We start from the raw sequence: 27,602 nt of genomic DNA, 5'->3' as shown, positions 1-27,602 counted from the left end.
AGGACACACACCATTGTGGAGCATTTCAAAAACACTTTTACCTCATCAAAACCTGATATAAGGAGCTGCACATCATCGAGCTGCTCATCTCCGAGGAAGATAACTATGACGCTACTCGAGAAGTCACTATTGAAGAGATTCGAGATGCCTTATTCTCGATGGACCCACACAAAGCCTCTGGACCGGATGGTTTTACTCCCCTGTTCTACCAAAAATACTGGGACGGCATCATCCACTTGAACCTCCTACACATGGTGAAGAGTTTTATGAATTCTGACCACTTACTTAGGGAGCTTAACCATACTAACATAACCCTCATCCCCAAGATCCAGGGCCTAGAAAATCTCAATCAATTCCGTCCTATCAGTCTATGCAATGTACCAAGTCAAACTGACTCGTGAGTGAAGTGGCTTTCTCTGTTTTCCTCCTCATATTGAATTTTTAATTATTCAGTTGTATGCTGGAGAGGAAGAATTTTTGGAGGATCTAAAGTGTTGAATGAATCATTATAAAATCCCAGTCTCGGAATAATAATAAGTTGGGATGGAGAGCAGTGGTGGGAGGAATAATAAGATATCCGCAAGCCCTCGTCCATGCTCAGCTCGTCGCGTATTAGCAGGAGGAGGCAGTAAGAAACGGAGGAGTGATATTAGTCAAAGTCGGAGGGGAGTGTTTGCGAACAACAGCGTCACCAAGATTCAGCGTCGCGAGATTTGCTCCAGGAGAGGCCGCTCTTTTAGTATGACCAACTCTCTCGAGCGTTTCCGCAATATTCGCTTGCAGGTCCCTCTATTTATTTTTATTTTAAAACTATATTCTTTTTCCCTATGACAAAGTTATATTATAATTGACAATCCCTTTCTTTGTTCAGGAAGAGTACGACACTCAAGATCCTCATGAACACTATTCCTCCCCAACACTTCATTTCCTAAAGAAGAGATCCAAAATTGTTGAGATTGTTGCTGCCCACGACTTGATATTTGCTCTTGCACAATCTGGTGTTTGTGCAGCATTTAGTAGAGGTCAGCTCACATATTTTCTTGTCATACTACAAGTTGCAACCTCTTCACAATCACTTATATTGTCTAGATTACTTCATTTTGAAGAGACAAATAAGAGGATATGCTTTCTGAATGTGAGCTCTGATGAAGTCATTCGTAGCTTATTCTATAATAAGAACAATGATTCACTTATCACTGTTTCTGTTTATGCTTCAGATAATTTCAGCTCTTTGAAATGCAGAACTACAAGGACTGAGTGCGTGGCTCCCTTTTCTTCCTTGCTTCTAGATTCACACTCTCACTCTATGTTTTTACTCTAACTTTTTTGCTGAATGTTAATCTGTTCAACTTGTTCAGGTACATACGAAGAGGTCAACCTGATGCAGCTTTTCCTCTCTTTGAATCAGAGTCACTCAAGTGGCCTGGTTTTGTTGAATTTGATGACGTGAACACGAAGGTCGTCACATATTCTGCACAAGACAGGTATACTGCAACTTTTGTCGTTGTGTAAATTCTCCACATCTTCGTTTATGTAATCTGAAACTTCTGTTTTATGATCTAGTGTGTACAAGGTGTTTGATTTGAAGAACTATAGAATGCTGTATTCTATATCGGATAAACATATACAGGAAATCAAAATCAGGTAAGCATATGCACTCTCAATGTTCTAAATATTATAATGTTCAGAGTTTACTGTAGATACTATTTTCCTTTTTTTTTTTTTTTTTTTTTCTTCCATTCAACCCCTGCTCTCTCTCTCTCTCTCTCTCTCTCTCTGTCTCTCTTTTCATGTGTTTTAGGTGGTAAAGTATACATGTAGTCGTTAAAGAATGAAAATTAAAATAAAAGATAAGAAAGAGCAATGGGACTAAGAGAAGAGAAAAGGGCCTAAGAAAAAATTGAAGTTCCACCTGACGGACAAAATCACATGTGAGAGCAAACACTCAAAGGGATGGGAGATGGATCTGTGTAACCATGGTCTTGTACACACCGTAACTCAACAGTGAACTCGAACGACAAATTAAGAACTGGTTTTTGGTGAAGATGACGTTGTTTTACTTTTATTTCCTACTTCTGTAGGACATCTCATCCTACAAATGATGTATCTTTGTCGCGGAAGCAAGAACAATAGATACACAATGTATAAAAATACCCAAAACTAGGGTTTAATGAATAAAAACGAATTCTCTTAATTCAATAATAATAATCAAGTCCGAAAATCTTAAGGTTTACATCCGCTATATATAGAGAACTAGTTAACAAATCCTAATCATAATAGAACTTGGGAAACTAAAATAGAAGCTAGTCTAATTCTAATTAACTAAGGATTTAAAATAGAAGTAGAATAAAAAGATAAACTCTAGTCAGTAGCATTATGCATGTCTTTGTGCACATGATAATCTATCAAGGCCCTCACATCAATCCCCCACTTAAGAAGAGCTCGCCCTCGAGATTAAGTCCTTGTATTTCGGTAGAAAGTAGGATCCATGAGTTGAAATGTAGCATCGAAATCCATGAATTTTCCGAGAATGGACGGTCACCCACTTCACCAAATAACGATCATAAGTACCACGAAGTCGTAGTAGTAGAAACATCAATGACAGCGGTTTCAATCCGACCAGAAGCGATGGCGAACAACACTATGATCTACGTGGGGAATAGGTGGAATACTATTGCCAACAAAAGGAGTGAGATCTCGCTACATTATGAGTCGCGAGATACGCGATCTCGGGGGAGGTCCAATTCATAAGCATTTTCTCCATGACGGGCAATAATGGGAAATGGGCCAAATCGTCGCATCATTAACTTGTGAGATGTAGGCCGACGTTCTTTTCTCAAATAAACCATCACCAAATCACCAACCTCGAAAGTCACTAAGCGCTTGTGTTTGTCTGCATAGTCTTGTACATGGCATAAGATTTCTCCAAACGCTTCTTGACATCCTCATGAATAAGGTGAATCCGGAAGCAAATTCCTCTGCAGATGCACAAACGGGACGGTCGATGGAATAAGAGCAAGATCAAGAACATTAAGAGGAGTTATTCCATTCAATCATGAAAGGAGAAAGGCCTCAGAACGGTTGACAGAGTTATTATAAGCAAACTCGCTTGTGTTAGAACAAACTCCCAAGATTTGGGATTATCATCAATCAAACACCTCGATAGGTCACCCAAACTACGATTTACAACCTCGGTCGCCCGCCCATCGGTCGTGGGTGGAAAGTCAGAGAAAATTGAGCCTACTCTTAAAAAGCTTCCATAATGTTTTCCAAAAATAGCTAGTAAATTTGACATCTCTCGGCGTAAGTGATAGTCTTGAGGTAAACCATGCAAACGAACAATCTCACGGAGTATAAATGTGCAACCGTGGGCAAAGATCCGAAATGCGAAGTGCGAGGAATGAAATGAGCCATCTTTGAGAAACGATCCACAACCACAAAAATAGAATCCTTTCCGTGTGTAGAGCGTGGTAAACCCAACACAAAATCCATGGAGACATCAACCCAAGGTTTGTCGGGGAATCGGAAGTGGAGTATACAAACCAAAGCATTAGTGTGCTTACCTTTTATTTATGCCCCACACGTAACATCGCCAATAAACCGATTAATATCTCTACGATAGTAGGCCAAAAGTACTTCTCCTCGATAGAGGCAATGGTCTTTATGATCCCAAAGTGACCACTCAACCCCCAAAGATGCATTTCAATCATAATCTGATCACGGAGGGAAGAAACGGAATACAAAGCCGTGAACCCCGAAATATGAAACCATCATGGAGAAAAAAATTCACCGATACACCATGATGTACCAAACGAATTTCATGAATAGGACCAAAATAGGCATCCCGAGCATATAAGTCGCGTAAACTCATCAAAACCAAACAAAGAGGTATGGAGAGTAACCAAGAGATCGCGACGACGACTCAAAGCATCAAGAACTTCGATTATCCTTTTCCAAATTAAACCGTAAGTGGAAAGTATATTTCGCAAAGAAAGAGTTCCACTTGATATGTCGAAAGTACTTACATCCTTCCGAGTATTAAGATAACGAAGAGCTTCATGGTCAGACTTTATGAGGAATTCACGATGAATAAGATAATGATGCCAATGTCGTACAGCTTGGACAACTGCATAGTACTCCAAGTCATATGTAGAATAATTCAATTTAGCACCGAAAGTTTCTCACTATAGAAGCAACCGGCTTGCCATTTTGGCTCAAAAAAGCAGCACCAATGCCGTGCTTACAAGCATCACATGTTACCTCAAAGAGGTGAGTGAAATCTGGCAAAACTAGAACAGGAGCAGAAGTCATCTTCTTCTTAATCAAGTCAAATGCCTCATTAGCTTCAAGAGTCCATTTGAAAGCTTTCTCACATGTCAAAGCAGTTAAAGAAGCCATAATACTGCTGAAATTATGAATGAACCTTCTATAGAAAGAAGCTAAACCATGAAAACTACGAGCCCGAAGTCACCGTAGAAGAACATGCCACTCAATAATAGCCCGACTTTGGAATCATCAACACGAATACCATCGCGTAAAACCACGAAACCCAAAAATACCACGAGTCAACCATGAAAGAACATTTCTTGAGTTGTAAATAAAACTTCTCAAGACGAAAACACCCAAAAAGAATCTCAATATGCTTGATATGTTCGGACTTCGGGAAGAATCAGAAATCAAAATATCATCAAAGTAGACAACACAAAATTTATTCCGGATAAGGCTTCAAACCCGAAAATATAAGACGCGTGAAGGTAGAAGGAGCATTAGAAAGACCAAAGGGCATGACCAACCACTCATATAAACCGCTTTTGTTTTAAAGGCGTTTTCCATTCATCTCCAAGGCGAAACGAATGTGATGAAATCCAAATCGCAAATCAAGCTTGGAAAACACCTTAGCACCATGCAATGAATCAAGCATATCCTCAAGGCGTGGAATGGGAAAACGATATTTCACAGGGATTTTGTTAATAGCCCTGCTATCAACACACATCCTCCAACTCCCATATTTCTTAGGAGTAAGTAAAGCTGGCACAACACAAGGGGACATACACTCTCTAACAAATCCCTTTAGCTAATAACTTCAAGAACTTGCCTCTCAGAACTCGGGTTGTTCGGAAGGAGCCATGCGATAATGTGGTAAGTTAGGGAGGGAGCTCGAGGAATAAGATCAATAGCATGTTGGATATCTCGTAAAGGGGGGCAATCCTCCATTAGCGTGCTCGCGACAAACATCGAATATGAATCTAGCATTGGTTTGTAACACGTGGGTATAGTAGTAGGGTTTGCAAGAAATGACGCAAGAAGAGCAAGAAACATACCGCAATGACGTCCGTCCCGCTAGAAAACCCGTTTCAGCACCGGTGGGCGTATCGGTAGCGGGGCTTAAATGGAGTCGGGTGCCGAAACAATTTTCTCGCCACTAGAAGTGAAAGTATAAGTGTTCTCCGCCCGTTGGAATAACAAGGAGATCATACTTGCCGGGGGCGACCAAGTAACAAGTGGCATCGCCAACACCAAACATCATCCTTGTATTTAGGACCAATGGAGAACGAAACTAGACAACGGCGAAACCTTGGACCGTGGCACCATCCCGTAACCAAGAAATAGTGTAAGGTTCGTGGATGTGGCTCATCCTCGAAGTTTCAACTTGTCCACCATTTCTTTATAAACAATATTATCATCTTTGAACCGGCCAATGATAACATTACATAACATGCCATTCAAGTCGCAAATGAAAGTACGGAAGATATTATGACGAAGCCATGACGTAGGATCATGCTTAACAACCGGAGTAATTAAAGAAACGACGAAACAATCAATTGGGGACAACCGAATCTGCATAAGTTAAAAAGTCATCAATCTCGGTGGCGTCTTCTTCCTGATGGTTGAGATTTTCTTCATCCCGTGTTAAACCCACGCTTGCGTTTAGGACGATCCACTACTTAACATGTCCAATTTCCTTACACTCATAGCATGTGATTGGACCCACTCGGGTAGGAGGAGGTTTGGATGAAGAAGGAACATGGGTAGAAGTGGCACTAGCAAAGAGTGAAGGGATGAAGCGAAGCGCATCTTCGACTTTGAGAGCATATTTAATAAAGCATCGGACATATCATAAACATCTTTGAAAGCTAATGCCTCTCGAAGTGGTTTTCGCAACCCATTCAAATAACACCCAATTTTTTGATCAACGGATTCAGATAAATCAGCCCGTGTGCACAACAAAAGAAACTCCTCAGTATACCCAGCCACACTTTGAAGCCGTTGTTTCAAGTTTTGGAGGCGCATGAATAAATCCCTTTCATAGTCATGAGGAATAAATTCTTTTTCAACTCTCTACGTATCTTATCCCATGTAGTAATCTTATTGTAACCCAATTTAGCACGAGTCAATTGAAGTTCATCCCACCAAACAAGTGCATAACCCGTTAATTTAGTCGCGAACTAATTTAACACACTTAGGATCCTCAAAATTTTTATAATCAAAAACTTTTTCAATCTTATTTAACCAAATTCACAAAAGCATCGGTCCGCAATTTTCCATTAAATTCGTGCACGCCTAATTTAATATCACCTATCGATTCTTCTCAAAAATGCAATAAACGATTAATATCAAAATTACCCGTATTATGGTGCACATTTTGTTAATGCCCATGCCTTTGATTGCGCTTATTGTGGTTATTAGCCTTGGTGGAGAAGGACTAGATGGAGAATCACGGAAGGGTCCGAGGATCAAAAGTCGGTGCTAACCGACGTGGTATCGGTCGGGGCGGGGTGACGAATCAACAACGGGTCGGGAATGGGGTGCACCCTAGTCGCCAGCAATAACAGCCGTTCTTTGCGGGCAGGCCTAGTATTATGTTGGATTGGAATATAATTTGTAGCCCCGAAAGTATCATGAGGTCTTCCATGGGCTGCATTATTAGAAGCCCAAGGAGCATTAGTTTGCCCGCCCGTGAATTAGGCAAATAGGATCGCCTCTTTGGCCGATCGAAAATTCTCTTTGAGAAGATGACCGGAGTAAATGTAAGCATCAATATGCCTTTGACCACGCCAAGGCCCCGGACGGATGTTGACGATGGCTTATCGCGATTTGCATCGAGATCCGTGATCATAATAAATTTCGGTAGCAAAATCTTTAAGCTGAAAAGTTTGATCAACATGGGGAACTCGAATTATGTGATTCGTCTGCGATCTTGACTTCGGGAAGGCCAAATCAACGACGAGGAAATCGACCCGATCGATTGGGATTCAAAATCGGACCACTTCCATCAACAATAGGTCGTCCCCAATCGGCGAATTGAGAAGATGGTGATTTAGTGCTTGAAGCTACAAGCGATTCTTTATCGCTTTCAATGGAAGATGGATGTGGAGAAGTTTTCGCGAGGGTGCATAAGCTGGCGTCGATTCGATTGAGTATTTTGGGCTGCAACTAACTCAACTTCGTAACCAGTGGTGGGAATCTTGGGGTCATCGTCCACCCAATCGCCCGGCATCCTGGCGCCAATGGTGTGTTTGGGTTGAAAGTCGCACGAGCTTCATCAAAATCTCTTTTATGTCGCATAAATCAATCGAATTTGCTTGCAATTCTTTCTCAACACGAACCAATCTTGTATTCATCGGCGGTGGTCGTCCCGTCCTCTTCGTTGAGTGGCCATGACGAGCAAACTAGGAAAAAACCTAAAAATCTGATACCAATTTGATGTATCTTTGTCGCGGAAGCAAGAACAATAGATACACAATATATAAAAATACCCAAAACTAGGGTTTAATGAATAAAAACGAATTCTTTTAATTCAATAATAATAATCAAGTCCTCAAAAATCTTAAGGTTTACATCCGCTATATAGAGAACTAGTTAACAAATCCTAATCATAATAGAACTTGGGAAACTAAAATAGAAGCTAGTCTAATTCTAATTAACTAAGGATTTAAAATAGAAGTAGAATAAAAGATAAACTCTAGTCAGCATTATGCATGTCTTTGTGCACATGATAATCTATCAGATCCCTCGCATCAACAAATCTATATTATTCCCTTTATTGATTTGCATAATATACCCTACTTCTATCGATCAAATTTGATGAAATTCATCTTTCCAAATTTGATCCGCCTAGTCATTTTACGAGTGATGGTAGCTTATACATTTATTAAGAATATGTAATTGTCAATATCGCCTTGTCTTCCAAATTAATTTGTGTTTGCAGAATTTTAAAAAATAAGAAGTTGTTTGCGGTCATTATTGCAGGGCCCAGGACCACATGCTCGTATAGTTTGTATAGATGGTGCTTTTGATCTTTTTCACGCAGGGCATGTGGAGGTATTCCTTTTGAGCTTGATCCTTTTGCCGCTTCCATTATATCTTGTTCTTTGAGAAATATTTCTATATTTTCTTATTAAGATGCCTGAGTTTTTGTGTTGAAAGTTGTGGAATATATGTTCTTATTAAACTCATTCATTTCCATCAAAAATTTGATTCCTTTCTTCAATTTGATTTTTCTTTGTATTAAACAGAAGGTCTTTGTAATTTCCACCTCCATTTTTGACATGATAGCCAATTTCCTATATTAATCTCGTAAAAGTTCGATTAAGATATTAGCACAACACCTTGACATGCAATTTGTCAAAATCCCAACACTTGAATGCGAGGAAACATATTTACTTAAAGGAAAAGGGTCCATCTCAATTGGAATATGAAATTTAAGTATGTACATGGAATCTATATGTCGAATGTGAAGTTGAGATTCATCCACTTAAAATTCTCTATATGTTATTCATATTTGAAGGAGGAAGCTGATGTGATGTATACGAAGGCGGAAATAACTTCGAATTAATAACACCAATGAATAAAATTGATAAACACAAAAAAACTAGGGTTTCAAAGGGAAAACAAATTTTCTTAATTCAATCTCTTAATTAAACAATCAAAAAATAACCGACCTCACAATGAAGGCCTAGATGCCTAAATGCCTTCATATAATAAAATCCTACTTCTAATTCTAATAGGAAACTACTACTAACATAACAAATAAAAATAAAAATTACCTAAACCAAATACTATTAATTCCATGCCCATGCATCAGACTCCCCGACTTAAAATCAAACTCGTCCTTGAGTTTAAGAAGAAGAAAAGACAGAATGTTGTGGCAGTCCTTGAACAGTAGATGTAGGAGGAAGTGGAGTCAATACAATCTGTTGGCCTTGAAAAATGAAAGAATAGGTACTGGCAGTGCCATCATAAGTTGTGTCTCGGTCATGTTGCCATGGTCGCCCCAATAATATATGGCAAACAGTAGTCATAGGAATCACAGTGCACCAAACTGCATCTTTGTACATGGAGCCAATGGAGAAAGAAACCAAGCAACGACGAGTAACCTCAATTGCACTACTCTTGCTCAAGCCTTGTATTTTGTATGGTTCTGGAAGCAGTTCAGTCTTCAATTGGAGCTTATCAAGTATCAACCATTTCTTGCGAGACAAGATTATCACTAGAACCACTATCAATAATGACATTGCAAAGTTTGCCTCCTGCAATACAACGAGTTTCAAAAATGGCAAAACTACACCAAAAAGGTTTTTCAGTAGAAGATGTAACCAAGGATCGACGGATCATCAAAGCAAGAACACCAGAATCAGGAGGTGTAACAACAACAAGCTGAGTCACACTATGATCATCATGGAGTAATGCCACTTTCTTTAACTGTGGACAATCACTTTTCTTATGTCCAACTCTGCCACACTCAAAACATGTAGCATCAGGAGCCCTTCTGGAAACAATATCTGGAGGTGGTATAGCAATAGACAGAGATGTTTTATGCAGTTCTTCAGCCTTAAGAGCATATTTGATAGTGTCAAACATATAAAAAATATCTTTAAATGCCAAATCTTTCTGTATTGACTGGTTCAAACCATTCAAATATCTTCCTACCTTCTGTTCCATAGTCTCAGATAAATCAGCCCTGATGGCCAATAAAAGAAATACCTCGGTATACTCGGTCACACTCTTAAGCTTTTGTTTTAAATTTTGGAGGCGCATAAATAAATCCCTCTCATAATCATGAGGTATAAATTCCCTTTTCAGCTCTCAGCGCATCTTATCCCAAGTGGTAATTTTACTGTAACCCAACTTAGCACGTGTCAATTGTAGCTCATCCCACCAAACAAGTGCATAACTAGTTAATTTAGTTGCCACCAATTTAACAAACTTAGGATCCTCCAAATTTTATAGTAAAAAACCTTTCCAATTTTATTTAACCAGTCAACAAAAGCATCAGGATGTAATTTTCCATCAAATTTAGGCATGTTTAATTTAATATCACCTATCTGATTCTTCTCTAAAATGCGCAATAAACGATTAATATCAAAATTACCTGCATTATGGTGCACATGTTGTTGATGCCCACGCCTTTGATTGCGACCATTGTGGTTATTGCGCCTTGGTGGAGAAGGACTAGATAGAGAATCTGAAGGGTTTGGAGGATCAAAAGCTGGTGCTAACCGGCGTGGCTGTCGGCGATTTCGTCGTGGAGAACTTAGGGGTGAAGCTTGTCGACCACGGGCTATGGGAGCACCTTGGTGGCGTCTAAAATTCTGATGGGCGTGACCATTAGGATTGGGCCTGAAAGCATGTTGTTCTCGGCCTTGGGCTTGGTCTGCATAAGCCCACAGTTGGAAATTAGGTGCAACATAATTAGAACCTAGTCCTGGTCCAGTGCTAGTAGCATATTGGGCTTGGTCAGTAGAAGCCCAGTGTGGGGTTTCAATGGCACAATCAAAAATAGAAGGAAGAGGTCTTCTTCCCTGACGAACTGGTTGTGGAAGACGAACTGCTAGGGGAGCAAATACTCGATCTGTGTGGTAAGCTTGCTGATCGCCTTGTCGACCTCTTTGATTTCTCTGATGGTGGTGGTTGCCAACTTGATTTGGAGGATCCAAATTCTTAACTTGGTGGTGGAGAGTTCCGCGTTCTTCTCCAAAATCACTAGGGTCTGGAGTTCGCAATGGACGAACTGGAGACGGTGAGTGTGATAAGCTGTGATTGTGGGGGTCGGCAGCAACCACCCATTGTGCAATACACATCTCTGTCTTGCGAGAGTTTGTTGGTGAATGTGGCCTAGAAGGTGCGTGGCTACTACGGTGAGGTGCTGGAGGGTCGCGTACTTCGATATCGGAATTGGAACTATGCAAACTGTGATCACTAGGGGCATTGTCTTCTTCCCTTGGCATGAGTTACTCTTCAACAGTTTGGTATGAGAGTTTCGACAACATCTCCTTAATCTCTCGCAATTCCATCTTGCTATCTTGTAGTTCTTCTTCTACACGGTGTAGTCGTGTATTTACTGCTAGTGGTCGTCCACGTCCTCTTCATTGAGTGTTGAGTGTCCATGACGAGCAAACCAGGAAAAACCTAAAAATCTGATACCAATTTGATGTATACGAAGGTGGAAGCAACTTCGAATTAATAACACCAATGAATAAAATTGATAAACACAAAAAAACTAGGGTTTCAAAGGGAAAACAAATTTTCTTAATTCAATCTCGTAATTAAACAATCCAAAAACAACCGACCTCACAATGAAGGCCTAAATGCCTTCATATAATAAAATCTTACTTCTAATTCTAATTATAGTCATAATAGGAAACTACTACTAACATAACAAATAAAAATAGAAACCAACTAAACCAAATACTATTAATTCCATGCCCATGCATCATGATGTTTGCTGATTTACTCAAACCTTGATTTAAAGTTTTTTGGATTTATTCTGAAGCATATTGTTGGATTTTTGGATTGAAACATGAATTACTCACTATTATTTTTTTATTAAAAGGATTCAAGCAATTTAAGAATAAAGGCAACAGATCTATTATCGTTGATGCAATTCAACTTATATTTTTAAGAGTTAATCAAATTGTTCACATTTCGATCAGGTGAAAATTTTCAAATAATTTATGAATTTATGAATTTTCAATTTTCAATTTTTGTTTCCCTTGTTTTTAGATGAGTAAAACGATATAGTTTTGCAGCATGCGCCTACCTTTGAGCAATGAGCATTAGGGTGCAAAAGTCCCAATGCAATAATTAGACGATGAAGCCGAACTATTAGCATACACATTCTTTAGCCACGAGAGGGTTTAAAATCTTGGGAGAGTAAGTAGTTGAAAGTAACCTAAAAGCAAAATGAGTAAGAGATAAAATTGTTTACTGATGGTTCTCTAATAAGAGCCCCAATGGTACACTCAAATTTTAGTGTGCCACAAAGGTTGCTGTCCATGATTTTAGGAATTGAAATGAGTCAAAACAAATCAACTCCCTATGGTATGTTTTGGTCTTCCTCAATTTTGTTCGCCATGCACCAAACGCCTAACCATATATTGAAAACATATGTGCCCAATAGCAATATCGTGAATAATGTATATTTTGTTCACTTACTACTAATCACAATGCGTACGGTCACATTGTGGCTTAAAATGAGCAACACAATAAAAATAACAAGCAACACAATAAGAATTCAAAGATTTGCTCATTTTTGAGGGATGAAATGAGGGATGAGAAACACTTGCTCATTTTTGAAGGATGAAGTGAGGGATGAATGGAGGGATTAGTGGGATGAGTGAACCATTGGGGGTGTCTTGGAAAATTGTCCACTCATACATGAAATTTGAGTGGACCATTGGGGATGAGGTGGTGGTGGGTGGTGGGAGGGAGAAGGCGAAGTAAGTTAGGTGGTTTTTTCTTGGTATGATACATATGTATTGTATATAGTCAAACCACACCCACAAGTACAAGAAATGAAGAAATCAAACTTTGAATACTTATAAAAAGTGCGACGAAAGTAATCTAACCTCACATTAACCATAACTCAAATATTAAAACAAACAAAATTACTTCTCAAAAAAAGCATAAGAGTTGAAGAGGATGAGCAAGTGAACGACTCGGAAGAACAGAGAGAGCAAAGGAGAGAAAGGGAATAAGAATCATCAATTTTGAGAGGGCTCAAGTAAAAATTCGATCTTATAACCCCTTCTAGTAGCATTTTTTCTTTTAGTTATAATGGTATTTAGTATTCCATATGTTTAGTAAGCCTTCTTGGGCCTTCTCATGTTCTGTTTGTTTTGAGCTGTATAGACAATTTAAGGTTGTCAAAGCGTTTGAGAAAACACCTGCACTGATGAACAGGCCAAGCGCTTTGTGCTTGTCCCTTCGGGTGCTAAGTGGGGACAATATTGACAGGTAGTATGTGGTGTGTCGTTGCAAATTTGGTATGAGAGTCCAAAATAGCTCGCCCTATGGTGGTGGGATGTGATTAGGGCTGGCAATGGGTTGGATCGGTCCGGATATATGCAAATCCAAAACCGATCCGCTTTTCAACAATATAGACCCAGAACCGGACCCAACCCGAATGGATATTTGAGTTACAGAACCAGAACCGAACCGAAAACATTTTTTTGATTCCGGATCCGATCCGTTCCGAACCAATAAGCTCAATTTCAACCCGATGAATCGAGTTTTTTTTTATAATTAGATCATAATTTTCGTTATATAAATATTAAATAATTTTTTTTGCTAAACACAAAAACAAGGTACACAAATCTAAAAGGCATAATGAATGATTTGAAATCCAAATTTGTAAAGGGGAATTTTTCTTTAGATAGAAACCATATTTTAATTATGTAAAAAAATATCGTAATATTACATATGTATTTGACATATCTTATTTTGGAACTTTAAATATTGCAATATTGCATAAGGTAATAGAAATATATGGTGGAGGAAAATTATGAAGAATAAGACTAAAAATTTTAATCGGATCATGCCCATAACGGTTCGGTACATACTTAATCCAGAACCAATCCAATAAGAGTCCGGTTCTGATTTTCAAGACCCAGAACCGGTCCAATATGCTAACTACCTGTCTCAGACCTGCTTTTATTGGTTCGGACCGGATCGGGTATCGGTTCTTACCCGACCCATTGCCAACCCTAGATGTGATGCCTATGGAGGTTTAGTCCAACATTAGATAGGAGCAGTTTTGGATCCTGGATAAATTGTAATATCCACCTCTTACTTGTGTCGTGGCCTTTTGACAAAACCCAAACCCATGGTATTGCCAAGCTTTGGGCTCGGGCCTTTGGTTGGCTAAGTAGGGAGAAGATTGACTGGTGGTTTGTGATACTGTGTCACATTGTGGCTTGTCACTCTGTAGTATAACATGGAATCACCAAGCGAGCTTATTCCCCCCCTTTGAACAAAGGATTTCTCAAAATGCCTATTTTGAAAATCAATTGGCAATTTGTCATTGCTGTAACCTTTTTAGAATCGAAAGAAAGATTAGTGTAAGACATGGATAAAACAGAATAGGAATTCCTGACTTTCTCACAATGCCTATTTTGAAAATCAACTGTCATAGCTGCATCCTTTCTAGAATTGAGGGAAAGTTTATGATAGGGATAAAACAGAATACAAATGCCTGACTGTTTGGGTAGAATTTGACGACTTCACCTCAAACGCTTGCAAATGTGAAATGTAATTGGTTTTGGGAGAGGGATTAGACTGGACCCCAGATGGGCTGCCTACGTACCAATCATAGTAGGGGACCTGAATCCCTTAGTAGAGAGAGAAGGAATATCTCATCTGATTGAGATATTCGTAGATCTGTGATTGGCCTTGGTTGCCTAATCTGCCTTGGTTGATTGAGAGCTGTATGATCCTTTCACTTCTGGAGCAAGCAGCTGTCCGAATTTTGAATTCAAGTAGTGCACCAAGTCTGTTGGGCCATAGCCTAATATCCCGTAACTGGGCAGGAGCCCATTATGTTTGTGTCAGTCCGGATCCCATGTCTGTTGTTATTGGTCCGGACCTATATTGGGCCTCCAGAAGGGGGGCCCCAAACACCAACGGAATACAAACAAGTGAGCATAATCTTCTACCGACTTCTTCTTTTTCTTGTTGATCCCAACTCTTTAAGTATTTTTGTGTATCAAAGTTGGTACTGTGATTGTGTTTTATGATGACATGTTTTGCTTCATGTATATCTCTTACCCATATCAAAATCATTTTCTCTTAAACATAATTATTTGGTGGGTATGTTACTAGGTGTATGGGGGTCATGGCCTATTGTTGTTTACCTTAACACTGTTGTCTTTGTTTTTTATGACTTTGATTCATAGGTACTTAGGCTTGCTCGAGATCTTGGTGATTTTCTGCTTGTTGGGATCCACACTGATCAAACTGTCAGGTAACAAATTTTTATCTTTAATCCATAAAAGTTTCTTTACTTGTTTCTTTTCTATCTTTTTTTTGAATTGTAAAAGTTATATTTCATTTATGGTAAAACTGTATAGCTTGCTCTTAGCAAGTTGCTAAGAATAGTGTAGAGAATTATAAGTTGTAGTGTTCTACCGTATGGGATTTTAGTCCCTCATAGGTTAGAAGAGAAGTGTTTAAGTGTCCTCTCTTATATGGAGTCCTTTGTATTATTTATCCAAGTTAAAAATATATTAAGTATTTAGACTTTTATATGGTATCAGAGCTCTAGGATTCAGACCTGGGGCTTCACGTTTTCCGGAGCTCCGGCCAAGATCAGTTTTTTTTCAGTGAGTTTAATTGTTCTTTTCTCTTCTGGTTTTGGTGTTAATGCTTCTTGAAATTTCGTTTGTCTTTAATTGGTGCTTCTGGATAGTATTTTGGTTCGGGTTTTATATCTCTGTCTTCAAAGGCCAGGGTATTCAAAGATACTGTTCATCGGCATACCTGTCCATGGAAAAATTGTTTGTTAGCATTACTGTTCACCAAAGTCTTGTTCTTCAGAATTAATTTTCTTTTAGCATTGCCTTTAGCGTTACTATTCGAGTAACTCTTCACGTTACTGTTCATGCTAGAGTATGGTTCCAGTTTTGGTTCTTTTAATTCGACAACAAGGAAAATTTTGATCGTGGGTTCCTCTGTTGTGGATTTGATTAGTCCTGATTCTCGTTGGCTTTACTCAAGTCTGATTGTTAGTTACTCTTAGTTGTTTGTTGGGTTAATTTTTTGCTGAAAAACGTTTGAAGATTCAGGTCATTTTTTACAAGGTGTATTGAATGAATCAAGTCTGTTTCTATGGAGTAACCTTTGCGTTGCCAATGCACGAACTCTGTATTGGTTTATGAATCTAGTTTCAAATTTAAGTGTGGATTGGAGTGAATACGTTTGCGAAGAATTGTTGCATCGAGTTCCTTTGACTGGACATGGTGAATGTTCATTGGAGTTGCGTTGATCCATTATTTGGTCCTAAATAACGAATTTAGGCAGCAACAGTCGGTGGATATTTTCCTCAGCTTTGGTGTATGGAGATCCAATGGCTGTCTCGATGGAGAAAACGTTCTTTTAGAGGTCATGCTGAATTTCTGTTTGTTGGTTCTTGGTTATTTGAGTTGGTTTTGTCTTCGTCGATGCACTCCCAGTATTGATTTTCTACTGCACAACCCCGACGCTACTGATTCGAAGTGATTTGTATTCATGATTAGTTGAATCTTCTAGCATGTTTGCACTTCTTCTTAGCACGCATCGTATCCACCACGTTCTCTATGCACCATTTGTGGTTCTTCAAATTGAGGAACATTTTTGTGCCGTAATAAGTGATGCTTTCGGCCTTGCTGTGTTTGCCCTAGTACGTGACTACGTGATACTAGTGGCCCATTGTGTTCCCGAGGTGTGCTTGAGGCTATTTGTGTGTTGTTGGATGTTAGAGCTTGTGGTTTGTTGTCGCTGTTGCTTGAAGCTTGGAGATGGTATTTGATGGTGTGGGAAAGTTTTGTTTAGTAAGGGGGAGTAGTGGAAGCTATTGTGTTTAATTCTTCCCCTTGGTTAATATTTGATTGATTGGATACTTCACCCCTTTGGAGCTATGATTGTGTGGATTAGATACAGCTCAACCATTTTTCATTGTGTTGGTCAAGCTTTTCCTTTGAGCATTGCCTTGGTTCTCAAGCTATCTCTAGTCAATGAGCATTTATTGTTGGAGTTGCTGAGTTTGTTTTTGGAGTTTCCGAGTGGAGTCATTATTGTTGTTCTTACCAGCTCATTCATGGGTGTCTTCCGGCTGGAGCATGGAGATGTAGACATTATCTATCTATTGTCTTTGTATTTGCTTAAGGGGGAGTCTTATCAATGTATTTCGTTAGGGTTGACATTGTAATTGCAAGCCTGAAATATACAGTCAGTATATTTCAGCTTGAGGGGGAGTGTTGAGATATATGTTCTGTTAGTGTGTTGGGTTAGTCCCACATAGGTTAGAAGAGAAGTGTTTAAGTGTTCATCTCCTTTTATATGGAGAGTCATTTGTATTATTTATCCAAGTTAAAAATTATAGTAGGTAGGAGTGATGGTATGTGTTTAGTCTTTATTTAAGGAGAGTGAGTTCCTGATGTTAACAAAGCTTTTTACTTGCTATTGGACCTTTAGGATTCAGACCTAAAGGCATCACAAGTTTCGACGATTAACTGATTTCTTTTTCAGTTAAGTTTTGGTGCTAGTAGATAGACGAGTCCTTTTTTTGTGGGCCGAAGGCATTGTTACATTAAAAAAGATGAATATACTCATATTGGTCGTTGCTTCAATCTTGAGGTTCCCGTATGTGATACCTAAACCCTAAACCCCAAATTCCGATATATATATATATATATATATATATATATATATATATATATATATATATATATATATCGGTATATATCGATTTATTGAAGATATTTATCTTTTTGGTGAACAAGTCAAAATTTTGCTATATATCAACATATATCGAGAATATCGCAGATATATAACAATATATATCGGAAATATCGGTCAAATCGTAAAAAAGTCAAACGATATATATCACCTTGAAAAACCTTCAATATTTTGCGCCGATATATCGCACATTTCAATATTGTGTACCCAAAATCCTGATGTATATCGCCGGTATTTCCGATATATCACTGATATTTTCGACCTTGTGTGGTACAACATTAAATGGTTTTATTGTTGTGCACCCATGTGAAGCACGCTTGCTATTGGCTTGTTATTATGCATCAGATAGAATGTGCGATCCAATTTGCTTGTGAGAATACATATTGTGCAACCTGTTCCTTGCTATTTAGTTGGTTTTATGACTTTAGACTCCAAATGGACAACACACATGGGGCTCTAAAGTCTCAGCTATAGTGGACCACACACATGGGTTTAAGAAATAAAAGAAGAACTAATTGGTGCTGAGCATAGTACAAATTTGCAATATTTTTGGTATATATTATTCATCTAGGGCTGATAAGATGAGTTTTGGAATGATTGAAATGCTGGCAAATTGTCATATATATCGTGATATTACGATAAGTATTGACGGTAAGATGAGGTATGCTGTAAGGGGTAAAGGGTGAGTTTTCTAAATGTTGTACCGGACTTTAGTAATTCATCTGTTTATGACTATGAGTTTATGCACATTAAAAAGAATTGATATACAAAAAACGATTAGGTTTATTAAAAACAATTTCACCAAAACCAACACCCAAATTACTAGATTACAAAAAAAAAAAAAGGACCCAAATTAATATAAGATAAAGAAGATGTGTTAACTTGCTAGATTGAAAGAGAACCCAAAAGCAGTTAGCGATGGGTTGGAATAATGGATGATTTATGATGTATTAAATTGGAGAAGATGAGGTATTACTGAAATGTTTTTTGGTGAGAATAAAGGGTAAATAAGAGAATTGAAGAGGAAAGAGTAGAGATTGGTGGAAAGGAGCAATCCTCTAGATAAACACTAGAGCAGAGGTATGGGGATTTGTGCAGACTGAGGAGGAAGGAGACTACCTGTGTTAGAAGCTTTCAACTATAAACTTAGTGTTGTAGTAACAATCATCTGGAGGTGGAAGAGAGAAAATAATGATGCAATTTCTATTCTGTAGTCAGTTGTGTAGAGCTTCTATAATCCTATTAATAACCAAAATTTTATGGTAAATTAAGTAAAAATCGATTTTTTTAGAAATTATCTTGATTTTTTCCCGGTAAAATGAGTTCCTATTCCCAGGCATTGAATCGACTTATTTCGCCGGATTATTTCACCAAATTATGGGAAATTTCACTGCTCTTTATACCACAGTACTGAGTTTGTCTATTGTTATTGATTCTTGTGTGTGTGTGTGTGTGAGCTTTGTTGACACGTGAGTTGCAGCTTTGATGACATGTACCTTTGTGCGCTATTGGACTATTGAGTTAGAGCTACCGCCATGTCAGATATACCTGGCTTTAATCAAGCCTTATCTCCACTGTTCTCTATGCATCATGTGTGGTTCCTTAAATTGAGTAAGATTGTTATGCCAGAGTAAGTGATGTTATTGGGCTTGTTTAGTAGTGCATGATACTAGTGGCCTAGGTTACATTGACACGCCGTATCGGACACAGATACGAATTGTCGGACACGGCAAAATATCAAAATTCGAGGTAAATTACATGCAATATGTGTCCGACACGGACACATGGATACGTATCCGACACGGATTTTTTTCAAAATATGGCGTGTCCATGTAACCTAGCTAGTGGCCCATTTTGCGTCCAAGGCAAGTATGCTTGAGGCTATTTGTGTGTTGTTGTTTGATGCTTAGAGATGGTAGTTGATGGCGTGGAAAGTTTTTTTGGTTGTTGATGGCTGCAATATAAGTCTATTGCTTGGGTATACTTGTAAGCAATTCCATTGATTGATGGTTCAATTTTCTCAGTGTTTGTCTCCTTTTGATGTTGTGCTTGTGTTTCACCAGTTTTTTGGTTTAGCTTTTTTCTTGGGGAGCTTATATACAGGGCTGTCTCAAGACAGTATGTGGCCCTAGGCGAAAGTATGACCGAGGCCCATTTTTTTTTTGGGTAGGTACCGAGGCCCATTCTATGAGTGAAAGTTACCTCTAATGTCTTGCAGCCTCTGAAAGGATGATTGGATTCACAAAATCAGTTTAAAAAAATTCTTGCGTTGTTTTTCAGAGAGAGGACAAATGCACATACATTTTTTTTTTTTTTGGGTTGTTGTATGAGAAGAGAACAAAGATGGAAAGATAGAGTGATTGAAGAGAGAAGACAAGGAAGCTAGAGCCAAGAGTAGTTTCTAGAGAATAACGAAGGGGAGTGTGGAGATAAATAGAGGGTTAGTAGTGGTAAACGAAGAGTTGTAGTTAATGAGTTAATTAAGTGTTTAGTTAATGTATAACTTGCCATTATTTAGCTGTTGTCGATATAAATGAAGGTTAAGAAAACAGTTTGGGCCTCAATAAAACATGTTCTTAGTGGGCTTTTGAAGCGGGGAAACAAAAAAGAAAAAGAAAAATACCCAACCAAATATAGGCCTACAAAATTATGAGGCCCCCTTAAGGTGAGGCCCTCACCACTGCCTATAGGGTGAGCCGGCCCTACTTATATATATGCTGCTGTCAGTGACAGCAGGGTTTGATTCCCTTTTATGCCGCAGTGGTGCCGAGTAATAAGGTGTTTTACCAACTTTTACTATCTCTACCTCTTGTTGAGGTATGTCTTCTTTAGTGCCGTCTTTATTTTTGCTGCTGATGTTATGAGAAGTTCCTTACTATGTAGGCCTGTGGGTATATTTGAAGGGAAGTGTAGGAAGTATTGATAGAGGCAACCCACATTTTCTTGTTCAGAAGTTGTAGACAACCAGTTGGAAGTTGGATTATAAGTACTTGTCTATTAATAGTAAGTTGAAGATGTTTCCTTTTTAGTCGGTTCATCATCTGTACTTCCCATGTTATCAAATTTGATTCTTGTGCGTCTAGCAATTTGGATCCATCCCAGCCTTTGTTCGTCTTGTTGGACAAGCTCTCTTCTAAGCGAAGAGCATTTGCTATTGGAGCTTCCGAGACCTATGTGCCTCGAGCCGAGCCTTGTTGGAGCCTTAGTCACACAAACCGTGGGTATACCTCACCGCTCTCAAATCGCGCTTTGGCGCTTTTTTGGCAAAATCGCTATTAAACTGCGCTCTGAGTTTTTGTAGTTCAATTCGTAGTCAAAATTCTCTCACAAATGAAAATTCAAACACTCACAAAGTGATTCCCCATCAGAATTGCCTCAATTTGTGGTAGGGTGTTTGAAAATTCATCAATCACTCTTAACAGGCCAAAATTGATTTTGCTCTTGAACTGCCATATTCAAACACTCCTTTGAAACCAAAAAGGGTTGGGTGGAGATGGCCTACTTTAGGGAGAGATTCTTGGCAGCAGTAAATTGAAGAAGAAGAGAAAAGAGTTACCGTAAAAAGAGAATTTTGAGATGAGTGGCTTAGGAAAACGAAATATTGGTTTTAAATGTATCTAAAAGTGGGGTATAAAAGTGGTATAGGGTTTGGAGTTTGAGTGTTTAACTATTGCTTGCCTACTTAATGCATTTTCGTTGTATCTATTGATGCATCATGATTGAGGTAGCTTATTCAAATAATCTTAACAGCAATCAATCTTAATGTGGTATAAGATCTTTTGTTTTTGATTTCAAATTATTGTTTTTATCCCGAAGTAAAATTATATTATATATAATATTCATAGGCGCTCCCGCTCCCTCTCCCTCTCCCGCTCAACGATTTGGTGACTAAGGTTGGAGCTACAGAGGTTTACGAACCTAGAGCCTTTGTTACTGTTTGTTGATGTTGTTGTTGTGGGTGCTTGTTCGAGGAGGATGCTTGCACCTGTTAAAATTATCATTGTATTTGTGATTTTGCGTAAGGGCGGGATGGTATCTATGTATTTTGTTGGGGTTAGTCAATGTAATTGCAAGCCTAAAATTTACACTGTGCATATTACGTCTTCAAGGGAGTAGAGAAATATAAGTAGTACTGTTCTATTATATAGGATTTTATTCCTGCATAGAGTAGGTAAGAGTGATAGTATGTGTTTAGTCTTTATTTAAAGAGAGTGAGTCCCCATATAAAAACAATCCTTTGTTAAAGCTTTTCACTAATAGCTTGTCACAAAATCCGTCAAAGCAAATTACAAATTACAAGATATTGTATCCCAATTGCAAGTAAAATCTCAAAGTCTCAAGTCCTTAAAGTGAGTGATGCTCCTAGAGTCCTCGCCTAATTTCCCCCTAACGAGACAATTACTTAGTTGTGAGGCCATGAGGTGATATAATCTCATTGTTGAGGTTTGAGGTTTTAGGCTTCTGCTGACTTGAGTGAGGGTTGAGATATAATTTACTTGATAGAAATGGTATTGTTCTTATTTCTTTTACACTCATAGGTTCTTCTGAATGAGTGCTGTGAGATACGATCAATCTAATAGTAGCGTATATATATTTGTATCTAACGGCCTTACCTTGGCAAGGGTAGTTTATGAGCTCATGGTGAGTGCTTTCAACATGGGAGCATCTATCACGTGTACTCAGGTTGGATTTTTTGTTATTAATGTTTCCCTCTTCCGCTAATTAATTTTGGTTTAGTACTTTATTAAGATTAAGACTAAGACTGAGGGTAGTCTTGACTGCCCCTGGTTAAGGAATCTTATATCATCTTGCCATTGAGATTCCTATCAGTCTTCTGTCTCTTTGACACACACATACTTCTATGGTAATTTCATGGCTACCTAAGCAGCTCAAATAACTACTTAGTGCATTAGCTATTGCAAATAATCGTCTTGCTCTTGTATCTCAGAACTTCGATCCTTTGACCCCTCTGACATGAATATATAGTTGTCATGACACGTTGTTAACTTTTTTTTATGGCAAAGTAATAACTTTTATTTGTTAGGTAATGTGACTGAGAGAACCACATCACAAACTGCAAGAGTATATGCATGGTCATGCCAATATTACAGTATCACATTAAGAATCTCAAGGAGACAAGTGTAGTCATGCCAAAGTTACAACCCCATTTCGGTTGTTCCAAGGCATAGCGTTTGCTTTGTCATTTACGTGTTGCTCTTCTTTGGGGGTGTGACTTGTAACTGTTTGTTTGAACTAAATAGTTCTGTATATGAAATCAACTTCAATTTGAATCTGTTAATATTACCAACTATGGTGTTATATCATATACTGTAATTATAAATTTTTCCATATAACAAATTATTATTTGAATTATTATTTTTAGAAGAAAAAACTGAATCTTTGTTAACGGCTATCACACGGCTCAGGAGGGCAAGATTTCTGGATCCAGTCATTAATGGTTGATGTTGGTTTTAGATTGCACGACATGGTTTCTAAATAAATATCACTTGAAAGGCAAAACACAAAAGAGGCAAAAGAGTGTGCTTTAATATGTGTAAGAGGTGCAAGAGGGTACATGAGGCGTTTTGGTCACAATTTATATTCTTATAACGCTATCAAATGAGGCGGTGATGGACACATATACGGAAAATCCAACAAATTCGGCAATTAGAGGAAAATGATTGAATTTGTAAACCTAATGTATAGAAAGCTAAGTTACATACACAGATAGGTGTAGCCATGTCCGACATGGGTACAAAGTGTCTGACCCAGCAAAATATCAAATATTGAGGTAAATCACATACAAAATGTGTCCGATATGTGTCCGACACGGACACATGGATACCTATCCGACACATATTTTTTTTTCAAAATATGGCATGTCCATGTAACATAGATAGAAAGATACATGGGGAAGGAGTCTGCAAAGCACCGATCCTTGGTAGAGAGAGGATGGATGATGAGGGTGTTGTTACCCAACGTTTTTCCAATGTTCGGGGGTCGAGGCATACTGAAGGAAGAAAGGAAGATATCCCAAATGCTAGCCACAATTGGACAAAAGACGAGTATATGATCAACATATGGTATGGAGAACAACATGAAGAGAAGGAGATGGAGAAGAGCAGAAATGTGAGAAGTGAGAAAGAGAGAGATACTGGACCTCCTCCTATATTAATATAATGTGAAAACAGATTAAAGTACTAAACTGCCCCTAGGGCTTCATAATAATATAATCTCTGACAGTGCTTCATGCCTTCATGGCTGTGCAGAATTGCGCCAAAGGCAAATGCCTTGAGGGCACGTCGAGGCGTGTTGAAGGCGCGTTGTTGTGCTACAAGTTTTCCTGGATGCACCACGGTGTGATGCCGGCTACTGTAATGTCTTGAATGGGCTAGTAAAATTGCCGTTATGTCACGAGTGTTGTAGCCAAGGGTTCCCAGTAGTATATGATATACGGAAGTACGTACTTGATACACTTTTTAAACTAGTAATTGAATTTCTCTATCTTTTGTTATTTTTTCAGTTTTGTGAAACAAAAGGTTTCTTGAAAGCAATATATTTAGTGTTATTTTACCTGCATTTCATGAGTTAGTTGCTTTTAACATGAATCCTGTATAATATAGTCATACTAGGCTCTCACTTCTTTTTATAAGTTTCTCCTTACTGTTTATTTATGGGGGTACGCGGGCTTAAGAAAATTCCACTGAGTTTAATATGTTTGCACTTTTTGGCTATGCTAACACAGCTCTAACAGAGGAGCCGATAAGCTTGAGCGTTTTGGCTTGTCGATACGTCGATGAGGTCATTATTGGCGCTCCTTGGGAAGTTTCAAAAGACATGGTAAGTTCTTTTTCATTTCAGTTTATAGATTATGCTCTTCAACATTTATATTCAGTTCTTGATTGTATTCTTTGGCGAGCCCTTGTTAGTAAGAGGTTTACTAGCCCATTTTAGTGAATGTTGTACACTGAATATTATACATGATATCATGATTATAATTTCAAAAGCAATTATCAAACTCCATCATAATGTCCTTCTGGAATACGAATATTCAGTTCTTGATTGTATTCTTCTCTGATGAGTCTTTGTTAGTAAATGGCTTACTAGCCCATTTTAGTGAATGTTGTGCACATAATATTATATTTGATATCATGATTATAATTTCAAGCAATGATGAAGCTCCAGCATAATGTCCTTTTGTATTACGAATATTTAGGAGAAAGTAAAGTTGCGCAGGTAAATTTTCTCAATATCTCGATGAGTTTGTTTCTTCCTTGAGCTGGCAAAGAATTTTGCAAACAAACCCACCTCACTTAATTTCATCAAATGTTTTAGTGTATATTAGGAGGGGTGAGTGGGTGACGTTAGCAAAGTAGGAGGGGGATCGTCTTATGTTTTTAGACATGGGGTGACGGTGCATGTCAGGGTTTTTTTTTTTTTTTTCTTCTTATGTTTTGTTTCATCGCTTGTAAATATTTATTTTTCGGTTGTTCTCTTGTAATGTAGGCCTTCTCAGCATACTTTTCTTTTATTAATGGAATATCACTTTTACTGAGAAAAAAAAAAAAAGTAGGAGGGGGAGTACTGGTGAATATATTACCTCTAAGTTGAAAAAAATGGTCTCAAATTTTTTCCTCGTGCAATCATGAATTCCTTAATTGTTTGAAGCATTTATTAATTCCAAAGACGCCCCCTCCTTTTTCCCTGTTCTGACGATAGGATCCTTCGCTCAAACCGGATAAGACCAAGGTTGTCACAGTCACATGGCACATTGGCTGCCATGTTTTAGGATCCTTGCTCAAACCGGATGAGACAAAGCTTGTCACGGCCACATGGCACAAAATTGGCTCGAGCTTTAGTCTGTATGGCGCAAAAAAACTTAGTTTTTACAAAAATAAAATTAATAGTAAATGGAGAAAATATTCAAAATTGTAAAAAGCTTTGTTAGGTACAGATCGACTTTTTTCATTTATTAATTATATTAATTAAAAGAAAAATTGAATATTTTTAATAATAAGAAGCGGTGTTGGTCCTATTGTGCTGCCTGTTTCCTCCACAGCTATGGTCTTTATTAGGTTTGGAGTCTAGGTTACCTTTGTTGTCATCCAGTTGTGTGGTGGATGTTTTTACTCAATGTCATACATGTCCTTTTTAATCTAATGGCAGGAGGGTTGTAGTTTGCTCCCATTTACTTTCGTCAGGGTACAACTACAGATCTCCAGAAGGTCATTTCAGTCATTGAATCTCCTGTATCTTTGGTCAAGACACATCTGGAGTTTAAGGGTGATCCTTTTGATGATTTTGTAGCTAGACTGGGTCATTGAGTTTGGGACTTTTTGTTATAGGCCTATAGTGGATGTAGTGTTGTTTTCTTTTTCTACTTTGTCGCTGTACCCGTAGGTAATCTCAGACGGCTTACACTATGCTAATATCATTGTCCACTTGATTGATAAAAAAGAGAGGTTGAAATGTGGGTAGAACATAAACTCATTGCTTGGTTTTATGCAACTGTACGGTGCTCTGTTTTGTCCTCTTTTGCCGTGACACAAGAGAGTTATATGTCAGTAGGGGCATCTTGTATAACTTTTAACTTGTGTGAAATATGATGATTGCAGATTACAACATTTAACATCTAACTGGTTGTCCATGGTACGGTTGCAGAGAACAACGATTTTCAGATTATATTAATTTTAATATATTGACTTGAATTATTGTGCTGATCTCTGAGATCTGGTTTGTTCATGTTTCAGGGGGAAAGCAATCCATATGTTGTTCCAATAAGTATGGGTATCTATCGCCGATTAGAGAGCCCCTTTGATATTACTACTACCACAATAATTAAAAGAATCGTATCAAATCAGGAAGCTTTTCAGGTTATTTTATTTTAGTTTCTTTGTTTTGGCTTTGTCATTATGCTGCTATATATTCACGATATATTCATGATTATTGCATTTGGGCATCCAACTTAAAAGCAATTGGTGACAGTTGGATCGCCCCCAGGATATGTATAATCTCAACACGATGTGGCTGGACTTTAGACTCCCGATGTGGGATTAATTAATAATCTCAATACCCCCCCTCACATGTGTATTTTTTAAGCGAACACGTGGACACTTTTTTTAAATTGGTGGCATGGGTCTTTTGGGTTAGAGAAGCAGGCCGCTCTAATACCATAACCCTAAACCAATTGGTGAGAAGTAGAGGGGCCCTAGGATTTGTATATTGATTGGCCAGACTTTAGACTCCCGATGTGGTGTTAATAATCTCAACACATTGTTAGATGTCCCAGAATAAACTATTGGGATATGAAGTAGTCTCAACAGCCAATTCAGCTAAGACACCTGTTTTCAGTGAACTGATGATTCACTTTGATTTGTAGTCATTATTTGAAGTATAGTTTCTTATTGTAACTGCTGGTTGAATGAAATTTGTTTTTAACTTTCCACCAGAAACGTAATGAGAAGAAAGCTGAAAGCGAAAGGCGGTATTATGAGGGTAGGACATATGTGTCAGGGGATTAACTTTCAGAGGCATCTGGTACTAATCGAAGTTGACCAGTCCGTTGACATACATTATGAACGCATCGGCTGTTACTTGTGGATCTTCTATAGGTCATTTGTGCATGGTTCAATTGAGCAGATTGGTTATGTTTATGGAATTTTTTTGTTCCAATATGCTGTTCTAAAGAAATGGCCATTTATTTCTTTATTACCTCTCCCACTGAGCAGTGTGAGAGAATAGGCACTGTTTATGTAGTTTGACGGTGCTTTTTGAATAAATCATTTTATTTGTCTAATAAAGCCGCATATGCCTATATTAGGTTGATTGTCTGTTTGAATTTACTTTGACCGGATGTTTACAAGTAGGATGGCTATATACTAATGTAATGG

The 27,602-nt window shown here is 38.2% G+C and overlaps 1 protein-coding gene across 6 annotated transcripts; it reads left to right on the top strand.

Annotated features, from left to right (window-relative positions):
• Positions 1–27,512, top strand: LOC147473999 (uncharacterized). 6 transcript variants are annotated; one of them, XR_015210182.1, is made up of 10 exons: positions 2–783; positions 872–1,022; positions 1,107–1,257; positions 1,359–1,484; positions 1,564–1,644; positions 15,174–15,241; positions 24,458–24,552; positions 26,328–26,361; positions 26,463–26,585; positions 27,162–27,512. XR_015210182.1 is itself a non-coding variant. In XM_086586779.1 (9 exons), the coding sequence occupies exons 1-9, from the start codon at positions 544–546 to the stop codon at positions 27,231–27,233; spliced, it is 996 nt and encodes a 331-aa protein (XP_086442905.1). In that variant the 5' UTR covers positions 5–543; the 3' UTR covers positions 27,234–27,512. The 6 variants fall into 6 exon arrangements, 3 of the variants coding, with proteins under 3 accessions (XP_086442905.1, XP_086442903.1, XP_086442904.1); XR_015210184.1 differs by lacking the exons at positions 26,328–26,361; positions 27,162–27,512 and adding an exon at positions 23,982–24,171 and having other exon boundaries at positions 1–783; positions 26,463–26,480; XR_015210183.1 differs by lacking the exons at positions 26,463–26,585; positions 27,162–27,512 and adding an exon at positions 23,982–24,171 and having other exon boundaries at positions 1–783; positions 26,328–26,362.
• The last annotated feature ends 90 nt before the right edge of the window (positions 27,513–27,602 follow it).

This window comes from Coptis chinensis, unplaced genomic scaffold (genome assembly GCF_015680905.1).
Source record: "Coptis chinensis isolate HL-2020 unplaced genomic scaffold, ASM1568090v1 utg1407_pilon_pilon, whole genome shotgun sequence".
Classification (NCBI taxonomy): domain Eukaryota; kingdom Viridiplantae; phylum Streptophyta; class Magnoliopsida; order Ranunculales; family Ranunculaceae; genus Coptis; species Coptis chinensis.
This window is presented reverse-complemented; position numbering and strand designations above follow the sequence as displayed.

Coding starts and splice junctions, on each gene's coding strand:
- LOC147473999 (XM_086586777.1), top strand. CDS start 544: ATGGAGAGCAGTGGTGGGAGGAATAATAAGATATCCGCAAGCCCTCGT. Junction 1,645..15,173: donor ATACAGGAAATCAAAATCAG/GTAAGCATATGC, acceptor TTTGATTCATAG/GTACTTAGGCTTGCTCGAGA. Junction 24,553..26,462: donor GGGAAGTTTCAAAAGACATG/GTAAGTTCTTTT, acceptor TTCATGTTTCAG/GGGGAAAGCAATCCATATGT.